Below are 10,940 nucleotides of genomic sequence, written 5' to 3'. Positions count from 1 at the left end.
CTTTCCCTCTCCCTATCTTTAAAATAATAAATCTTTAAAATAAATAAATAAATAAATAAAGAGAAAAGGGTGGGAAACAACTTAAAATTCAATAAAAAATGAATTATTTGTGGGGCGCCTGGGTGGTTTAGTCAGTTGAACAACCAGCTCTTGGTTTCAGCTCAGGTCCTGATCTCAGAGTTGTGAGATCGAGCCCTGAGTGGGCTCTGTGCTCAGCGCACAGTCTGCTTGTCCCTCTCTCCCTCTGCTCCCCGCCCCTTTGCTTTCTCTCTTTCTCAAATACATAAATAAATAAATTCTTTTTAAAAAAATTTTTAAGAAATGAATTATTTGATTATGATACTTTAACTCAATGGAATGTAATTAAGTCATTAAAATACGTAGCAACAGGGCACCTGGGTGGCTCAGTCAGTTAGTTGAGTGTCTGCCTTCAGCTCGGGTCATGATCCCTGAGTCCTGGGATCAAGCCCCGTGTTGGACTCCCTCCTCAATGGGAAGTCTGCTTCTCTCTCCGGCCCTCTCATGCTCTCTCTAACGAAATCTTAAACATATGTATCTATAATGGAAAGGAAAACAAACAAAATGAAAATGCTTTTGTGAAAAGTTGATGAGGGATAATATATTTTTCATTGTTCAAAGTAAATGTGATACTATAAAAACCAAATGTCTTTAAAAGTGATATAAAAACATTCAACACACCTTTAAATTATAAAATCTAATTTTTAATCAGTAAAAACACTAAAAATTAATCTAGTTTAGTTTAAAACATCTTTTTCATTAGGATCTTTTTTTTTTTAAAGATTTATTTATGCATTTGACAGAGATAGAGACAGCCAGCGAGAGAGGGAACACAAGCAGGGGGAATGGGAGAGGAAGAAGCAGGCTCACAGCGGAAGAGCCTGATGTGGGGCTCGATCCCACAACGCCGGGATCACGCCCTGAGTCGAAGGCAGACGCTTAACCGCTGTGCCACCCAGGCGCCCCCTCATTAGGATCTTTATGCCAACCCTAAATTATATAAACTCTTGCAGTAAACCAATCACAAAGGAAATGGAGGAGAAGTGTGGGAAATGAGTCCAAATGTCACCCTCACAAGAAGATTTCTCCAATAACACCATACCATAAACTAGGTCAACTGGACACAAACATGACTAACAAAAACACATAGTGGTCGTTTGTGAATTCTCTCTCAACAAAGCTAGGGTTTTTTAAAAAAGTGATTAAGACATAGACTTTGAATGGAGCCAGATCTGGATTTGAATCCTAGCTCTACCACATGTTGGCTATATGATCTTGGGCAATTATTTAACTACTGTCAGCCTCCCAGAAGAAAATAGTACCTTTCACGTAGAGGGCTTCTTTTAGTAAGATTAAATGAGATAATAAATATAATGACTGTAATCTATAATAGTTACTATACAGAAAACACTCAGTAAAACAACAGATGCTTACTAATACTATTATTAAAACGTCTCTAATAGTTTTCTATCAACTGAAATGAAAGCATTCTGCTAATTTCATTAAAAATAAAGAAAATGTAATATGTAGACAAAGTGGTAAAATGGAACATACGAGTCTTTATCTGATATTTCATATGGTTTGATAAGCTCTCTCTGTAGTAAAAGGCCCATAAAAAAGCTCATGATTTCCCAGTCTCCTTTACTTTGATATATGAGAACAAAACTGTTTTACTAATCATTCATATAGGAACAAAATGTAACTTGGCTGATGAGGCGAGTTAAAAGCTATGGAGAAAATATTCAAAGGATCACAATAGACATTTCTCCAAAAAGATATACAAGTGGCTAAGAACCACAAGAAAAGACACTCAATATCATTAGTCATCAGGGAAATGCAAATCAAAGCCTTATAAGATACCACTTCACACTCGCTAGGATGGCTACAGTTAGAAAAAAGGAAGGAGGGGCGCCTGGGTGGCTCAGTCGTTAAGCGTCTGCCTTCGGCTCAGGGCATGGTCCTGGCGTTCTGGGACCGAGCCCCGCATCAGGCTCCTCCACTGGGAGCCTGCTTCTTCCTCTCCCACTCCCCCTGCTTGTGTTCCCTCTCTCGCTGGCTCTCTCTCTCCCTGTCAAATAAATAAATAAATAAAATCTTTAAAAAAAAGAAAAAGAAAGAAAGAAAGAAAGAAAGAAAGAAAGAAAGAAAGAAAGGGCAGCTAAGAGGAAGTGTTGCTAAGGATGAGGAGAAATTAGAATCTTCGTACACTGCTGGTGGGAATGCAAAATGGCGCAGCCACTTTGGAAAACAGTCTGGCAGTTTTTTAAATGTTAGACACAGAGTAAAAGCATGTGACCCAGCAATTCCATTCCTAGGAGTATATCTCCCCAAAATGAAAACATACGTCTATGCCAAAATCTGTACAGAAATGTTCTTAGCAGCATTGTTCATAATAGACAAAAAAGGGGAAAAACCCAAATGTTCATTAACTGATAAATGGATAAAATGTAGAATTGCCATATAGAATATTATCTGACCATAAAAAGAAATGAAGTATTGATACATGATACAACATTGATGAACCTTGAAAACATGTTGGGTAAAAGAAGCCAGTCACAAGAAAACAATATATTGTATGATTCCACTTATATACTGTCCAGAACAGGCAAATCCATAGAGAGAGAAAGTAGATTCATGATTGCCGGAGCCTAGAGCTAGGGCAAATGTGAGGGGTTGGGGGTGACAGCTAAAGGGTACAAGCTTTTCCTGTGGAGGTGATGAATGTTCTAAAATTGATTGTGGTGATGACGGCAGAACTCTGAAAATATACTAAATCCATCGAATTGTAAACATTTAAATGGATGAAATGAATAGTATGTAAATTATAGCTTAATAATTTTTTTTTTTTAAGAGAGAGAATATAGTTTCTCAGAGACATAACTTTATATTAAGTCAAAAAGAAATGGGGCACCTAGGTGGCACAGTCAGTTAAGTGACCCATTCTTGATTTCAGTTCAGGTCATGATCTCAGGGTTGCGAGATCAAACCCTGAGTAGGGTTCTGAGTTGAGATTCAGCGTGGAGTTGACTTAAGATTCTCTCTCTCCCTCTCCCTCTGCCTCTGCCCCCTTCCCCACTTGCATGTGCGAGCTTTCTCTCTCAAATAAATAAATAAATCTTTAAAAAAAAAAGAAGAAAATTGAGGCAAATAGGGATGGAATGGGGCAAAAAGTGATGAGATGAGAAAAGTGAATGGAAAAAAATATAGAAAAGATAATGCAAGAATATTAATTTTCATTTGAAAATGGCAAACCCTCTGCTTGAAGATAAAGAAAAGTACTTCTTTCAATGCTCATATTTTTCAAAGGAAGGAAGCCTCAAAATTACAAAAGAAAGTCAGATATGGAGTGTCTTGGGTCTACTTTCCTTCTCTTTCATTTATGAGTCATGGGACCTTAGAAAGTTGCTTAAATTGCTAGAGCCACTGTTTCTTCAGTATAAAATGAATCCCCATATCACCAAATGTCCAAATTCACGTTAGGTACCCCAGAAATATTAGCTGTAACTTGTAAAAAGTAGTTCAGCCAATTAAAAAAAAAAATGTGTGAAGTCCTGAATCAATATACCAATAGTGTTAGGAAAGAATATGTTTCTTTTCCAGTTCCAAAATGGAAACTACATTCTTGTCTTTACGGTTAACCAAGATTCCTAGAACTTCCCCTTACATTTTTTTGTTCAGTAAAGCAGCGTAAAAGAAACCCACATTGGAAACACAATCTTCACCTTCAGAGAGTTGGCGCTGGGATGGAAGCCATCCTTTCAATCTCTCACTGGAGACCATGATAAATGATTAAGGAGTAGGAATTACAGGCTTAATCTGTCCCTCCAAGAAAATGAAATTCATAATGTGACTCTAAAATTGAGGAGTCCAGTGTCGACCTTAAGAAAAAGAGCTCTACTTGCTATAAAAAAGGCAAGGATGGGAAAGACCAATGAAATCCAACTCGGGATGGTTTTCGAAATGAGATATTTTCTAAAAGATAGGGTTATTCAATTTTACTCCTTTCCTTATTCATCTTTAAAATATCATTGTTTTCAGCTTTCTTTATTCTTAATTATATTTGATAGTCAAGGATCTAAAAAGCAGTGGATAGACAAATTACTACCAAATGCTACTGGGAAATAGATTTATAACTATGCTGAATATTTTCAGTCTTGAAACTCTTGGCAACCATCAATTGTTTCACACATGATATCAATTAGAAGACAGAATAAATGGCCTTAAAGAATGCATGCTGGCTTCTGTGGATAGCATGCTGGCAAAAAAAAAAAAAAAAAAGAAAAAAAAAATTAGCCCAAAATTAGTAAATGTGTCCTGGCAAGAGCCACCAAATTGACTATATTTTGCAAATTTAACACACATCACAGGACATAACAGCAGCAGCTTCACAGATAATGAACACATACCAAAAAAAGCATGGAATGGCTTAAACAAAACACAAAGATAAATTACTACTGTCAAGGTTCATCAAGGGGAAATAGATTATTTCTACTTATTTAAATGAACATACAGCTATTTATTACAAAATATTTTTTAAAAAAGAGTATTTCTATTACCAAAATTAACTGTGATGCAGTCAGTTTCGACAAATTCCACAATTCAGGAAAAAAAAAACATAATTCCACAACTCAGGACACTTGTACTATCTATAAGGAAGAGATGGTAAATAACTGTGTGCCTCTGGTAAGGGTCAATAAAATAGTTTATCCTCTCAGACAAGAAAGATGAAAAATAAGGGATAAGAAAATAAGCATTCTTAATAAAAAATGTAAGTTAACTGATTGCCAGTATTGCTTTATGATTTATTAATACTCATCTTAATACAAAAAAGATTCGAAAAGCTTACATCAATTTGTTAGAAAGACAGGGTGGATTTATTTCATTTGCAAGCTGTCAGCTGAAGTTTTTTAAAAGTGAATTTTTTAAGGTTTAATTTATTTACTTATTTGAGAGAGAGGGAGTGTGCACAAGCTGGGTGGGTGAGGGGCAGAGGGAGAAGGTCAAGCGGACTCCACGCTGAGCGCAGAGCCTAACGCGGGGCTTGATCTCATGACCCTGAGCCGAAACCAAGAGTCGGACGCTCAACCAACTGAGCCATCCAGGCGCCCCTTAAAAGTGAATTTTTGATAAAAACATCGTATGGGATCTGGATTTCATAACATGAAAAGAAACAAAAGGGGGAGAACTGAAAGACAACAGAAAAGAGAAATGCCTTTAACCAAGCAGAGGAAGGAGTATTAAAGTATCATAATAAGACACAGACTTCATCAAATAAAATACCTAGACATGATGTCTCAATTTTCTAGAAGAGAATGGAATGTGAGAAGCAAAGTAGCTGCTGTGGGCGGAACATTTGTATCCCCACCAAAATTCATATACTGAAATTGTAGTTCTCAAGGGGATAGCTTTAGGAGCTGGGATCTTTGGGGAATGACTAGGTTATGAGGGTAGAGCCTTCATGACTGGGATTAGTGACCACATAAAGAGTCTCCAGAGAGATGCTTGCCCCTGCAGCTATGCGAGGTTAAAGCTATCTATAAAGATGGCCGTCTAGGATCCAGACACTTTGAGCTCAAACTTACCGACCTCCAGACCATGACAAATAAATGTTTGCTAACAAGTGACCCAGTTTACGTTATGTTATATTATAGCAGCCTGAATGGATTTAGACCATATTCAGTAAAATCCTCTGGGTAGGAGTTTGGATTGGGGGAGTAGACTTCAACAATCCTACACTGTCTCCTTTAAGTACTGAAAGAAGTAACTAGAGCTTCAGCACTGAAAGGAGAGGATACCATCTGTAGGAAGAAATTAAGTCACTGTCCTATATCATGTGAGCTTTATGGAAAAGATTAAAAGCAAAAGACTACTTAGAACCTCCTTGATGCCACTCACTCTATCCAACTGTGTACCAATTTTTCAGGAGTAAGCTCGACATTTAAAGAGCGCCTATGTGGGCCGGCATTATACAAGGCTTCTTTTAGTTTTTTGAGTAATCTTTTATCTTCATTTGAAGAACTAGAGGCTCAGAGGTTAAGCAAACTAACCAAAGGACAGGAAGCGAATAACTGGTATAGATCAGGCGGAGTCCCACAAGTGCCCCAAGACAAAGACGCTTCCTGCCACATCAGGCCACATTCTTCATACCTCCAGTACTAACTACGGTTAATGATATCTTAGAGAAAATGGAATGAGAAAAATTAGCACCACACACTGAGCGTTTCGTATGAGTTAATAAGCCTCTACAGACAACAGAGCCGGGTAGTAACGGCAGAGGGTGGGTGGGAAACACAATGGAATTACAGACACGGTAAGACAAAATTACCATTTGTTAGAGGGAAAAAGTTAATTTTGGAAACGACTTGATTCCTGTTTGGAAAAAATAATGAAAAGGAAATACTCCAAAATGGTAACACTGATCACCGTTTGTAGGTGAATGTATAGAATTCTCTCTTCTCTCAAAGCTTCTCTTAAAAAGTCATTTCAAAATGAGGTTTTAGAATTCTTCATTGTGATCATTATTAAAGCGACACTTCCCAATTCCAGATGACTAACTGAAGCAATAAAAAGCTAAAGTCCTTGGTTTTGTGCAGTTGTCCCCAGCCGTAACGGCCCTCTGCTATGAACCCCTAACAACTCTGCCAACCACTGGGCCCACGGTCTAAAAACACTGCCCTCAGCACACATCGGCTCCTCAACAGTGATGATGCTCTCTCTGCTAAAATCAGCGTCTGCCCAAAAGAACAGTTTAGTCTCATACCAAGATCCTGAGTAAACGATCTCCCTCGAAGGTCTATTTTCCTCATCTATAAAATGGTGTTATAATCCCCATATTGCAGGATTAATGAGGAACATAAATGAAAAGTACTTAGCCCAAGAACATGAGCACAGAAACGCTAGTACAGTCACTGCCTGTATTATTATATCATTATATTCATCAGCATATCAACCGTAACTGCCAAAGCCAGGAGAATTCTACTTCGTCTCCTTTCACTAAAAGACGACTATAGTGTAAGCATGTCTCACTGCGTCAAAAACTTTGGTTAGGTTGATCAATGATCTTGGACATAATTAGCCCCTTTCTCCAAAATGGTTACGATTCTCTCTACTGTGCTGTCATCTGGGGAGTGGTCTCAAGTTCAGACAATGTTTAGAGGCTCAAGTCTAACATCAATCCATCCTACCCAAACTGATCACTGGGAAGAAAGGATCCTTCGCCAGTCTTCAAGCCAATAATAATTTCTGTGCACTATAAAACTGCCACAGGCATACGCCCATCTCTTCGCCTCCTCTGCTTCTAAGGCTCACTAATCACAAACGTAAGAAGCAGCTTTACCCAAGAGTTCTCCTAGGAGCATAACCTTCCTGTCTCTGTTACCAAAAATAAATAAGAACAAGGGAAAACACAGAGCAGTTGTCTTTAGCCTCTAGAGAACGTCCACAGGACCACCTGTTTCAAGACTCCCCTCTAGAAAGAATTTGGAAAGTAGAAGGTCTTGCTTCACTTCCCAAACAAAAATCTCTGGGAATGAATATTCAGACACTCAATTAATTGAATCTAAGCTTACCTCCTTGTAACTACCACGGCTCGGACAATATTGTCTTTGAAAGGATCCAAAACAATGTTAAAAAGCCTACCTCCGCTTGGCAGAGCGCGTGAAGACCCTGGAGCACCAAGGCTGCCGGAGTAGCTTGATCAGGTTTGGTGCATTCATTCAACACCTGGGAAACGGCAGCCAGCATATCTGCGCCATGCTGGTAAGGCCTACAAGAAACCATAGTTGAGAAACAAGATGAAAGCCAACGAGGCCACGCCCCCTCCCAGGTCTTTTGCCTGAACAAAAAGCTTGAGTGCTTTTCTTTACCCTTACGTACATGAAATGTTGACCTTCAAATACTAACATATGTTTTCTGCCAAGATTTGCATCAACGTCGCTCCTGCTGTAACGTAAGGCTCAATTTTGATAAAGAACCATTATCCAAGCAAGAGGACACTTGCTAACGAATTTTCTTCTCCCTAAACTGTAAATCCTACTGCCTGAATTGACAAAAACTCAAGTCTATGATGACGGTGAGAAGAACTGACTTACCTCACTGAGATTATCAGTAAAGAGAGAGCTATTCCTGCCTGCCGGGTGCTCTGGCAGCAGCTGCGGACTACAAAAGCAGGGACCGGAGAGGAGAAGATAATTTCTCACAGCAGTGATACTAAGGTGGTTACCCCTATCACCATAATGACGCCAATGATGACGGCGATGATGATAAAAGTAATGATATGAATTATAACCAACTAAACACTCATCTCACGCCAGGCCCTACACTGGATTCACTCACTCCTCCTCCTCCCCCTCTTCCTCTCCTCTCTATGCCACATGTCATCTGCTATCCCCAGAAAGATATTAACTTCTCAAAGAAATGCTCAGATCCATCCTTGGCTTTCCATGTAACCACTGAGTGATAAAATAGTTTTCTCTAACAAACTACCAACGGATGAAATTGCCTGGCTGGATTCCACTGTTTCACTGTCTGGCAAACAGTAATCATTTTCCAAAACTGGAAATAGGGGCAGATCTTGAGATGGAATACTGAATAAGTTATCAACGGACTCTGACCTGCTCTGTTATCTAACCTTTCCTGAACCTCAGCGTTAAGCACGTAAAAGCAAAATGTCGGCTAATAATCCTTCGTCTCTAAAATGTCTTCCATGCCAGTAGCTCAAAATAATCCACACTCCCAGGTCTTGGGCTTCACGTGCGTGACCTGTAGAATGAGGTTATGTTGGTGTTGCCAAAAGGCTGAAGCTTAGACAGAGGAGAACTGTGGAGGTTTAGATACATCCTGATCCCAGATTTGAAACAAGAATCATCCATGTTATGAGCTTCGGGATTAATCCCTAAACTCCAACAGCAGAGTCACTTCCCTAATACCTTCGTGTCTTCCTCAACTGTAGAGCATACAGGGATTCAAGATCAGGCCTTCCTTGTAATAATTCCTAGTAATTAATTCCAAGCAATGAGTCACAAATGAGATCTTCCCTATTCAAACTCCTTATAACAATTAGGTATAACATAGGGAAAAGATAAGAAAGAATAGCTGACTATAGGGACTCCTGGATGGCTCAGTCAGTTAAGCATCTGCCTTTGGCTCAGGTCATGATCTCAGGGTCCCGGGATCGAATCCCCACATCAGACTCCCAGCTCAGCAGGGAGCCTGCTTCTCCCTCTGCCTGTGATCTCTCTCACACTCTGACAAAAAAATAAATAAATAAAATTAAAAAAAAAAAAAAAGAACAGTTGACTATAGTCTACTGGTTAGGTTTCAGAGATTTGTATACCAAAAACCAGAAAACATAGCATCACAGTTTTTATTATAATATTAAATTATTATCCAGAAAAGGATACAAATTTCCTATAAATATAGATACAAGGCTAGACCTGAAATACAAAGGACATGCCTGCTTCTCAAAGTTATTATTTAATCTTACTAAGTTCTACAATCAGAAAACTGGAACTGAAAATTAATTTACTCTTACTCAAATATCCTCTATTATTCCTAGTTTCTTGCTTGCAATAAAAAAATTAAGAGCAAAAGAATGTATCATGATATCCACCTCCAAGGATTAAGCACATCCTACCTTTGCTTACATATGTCTCGGATCGATGCTGCTTTGGCGATGAGTTTTTCCCACTGGACTTCCTTGCCCACAGACAGAGAAGGCACATCAGACATGGCCATGAAACGCTGCAGTTCAGGGTAGACACGATCCTAAGGTGGCAATTTCATAAAAAAGGTAATTTCCCAACTTGAGTTGAATAATCACTTTACATAAAATTTTTACCTCCAAATCTCACATTTGCATCACTAATTATAAAGCATTTCTTCTAATCAGCAGAGAAGAATGCTTTTGTGATTGCTGGGGATTTTCTTACAGACCCATGTACTGTTCATTTCATAAGGCAAGAAAAAGGTGGCTGAATCTCACCCTAATTACAAAGGTTCTAATCACGTGTAATCATATTTCTATTACTTTTTCCATACAGATGGAAAAAAAAATTTCAGAATTAAGGAAATAAGTTTTTTTTTTCTATTCTCAATTTCTCTTTGAGAGTCAATCACAACTGACTGCAATAGAGCTCAAAAGCATCACGCTGAACCAAAATTTCTCAATGCAATCACTGATGCCACTCCTTAACACTACTGTATCAAAGCACTGTCACACAGACAACACTAATCTGCTCTGGTGAAAGGAACGTGTTTAATACACAAGTGTATCTCTGAGCTCACCTGCTTTTCCCACAAAGATGTCAACAAGCGCAGAGTGACGGCTCTTAGTTGTGGAGTGGTTCCAAGAAGTTGGATCACTCGCAGAATTTGTCCTATACACACCTAGAAAATATTGAAGAAATTTTGGTTTCACAAATGTAAAGGTAGGTAATCCCCAGGTTAACAAAAGAATGTGAAAATCCCTTATTATAGAATCAAGACCGAAATAGAAGCTAACTACAATATGACCGATCTTCTCAGACATGGGGGATAGTTTTGGGGAGAGGCTAGCTAGCAATCCTGGGGGCATAAGACCTAATCTCAGAAAACAGCCAATGTGAAAATTTGGCTACTAAATGATTCAAAAGAATTAATTTTTAAATACCATAATAAATACTTCTGGCCCAACACGGGAAGTAGTGGTCATGGCAAAATTAAGGGCTCAAAATTTCATCATACCAAACAAAATTCAATGTATTATTCATGCCTCACTCTCTTTTTGTCCCCAAGTAAATTGGTTAATATACAGACCTTGTGAACACCAAGTGTAGGTAAAGTATACAAGATGTCATTATATAATACAGGTTCCAGTGGTCTTCCCAATTTGAACATCAAAACTGGAATCAGATTTGGTACCTAAAATGAATTTAAAGAATGTA

The 10,940-nt window shown here is 38.5% G+C and overlaps 1 protein-coding gene across 1 annotated transcript in view; it reads right to left on the bottom strand.

Annotated features, from left to right (window-relative positions):
• FOCAD (focadhesin) overlaps nucleotides 1–10,940 on the bottom strand; it is a 272,312-nt gene that overhangs the window by 144,996 nt on the left and 116,376 nt on the right. Inside the window, exons 11-14 of the mRNA XM_008689800.2 lie at nucleotides 10,813–10,917; nucleotides 10,303–10,404; nucleotides 9,653–9,783; nucleotides 7,657–7,783 (exon numbers count right to left, since the gene is read on the bottom strand). Of these exons, the coding sequence (XP_008688022.1) occupies nucleotides 7,657–7,783; nucleotides 9,653–9,783; nucleotides 10,303–10,404; nucleotides 10,813–10,917 (465 nt within the window). The remainder of the gene's footprint in view (nucleotides 1–7,656; nucleotides 7,784–9,652; nucleotides 9,784–10,302; nucleotides 10,405–10,812; nucleotides 10,918–10,940) is intronic.

Source organism: Ursus maritimus, unplaced genomic scaffold (assembly GCF_017311325.1).
Source record: "Ursus maritimus isolate PB19 unplaced genomic scaffold, ASM1731132v1 scaffold_17, whole genome shotgun sequence".
NCBI classification, from domain to species: Eukaryota; Metazoa; Chordata; class Mammalia; order Carnivora; family Ursidae; genus Ursus; species Ursus maritimus.
This window is presented reverse-complemented; position numbering and strand designations above follow the sequence as displayed.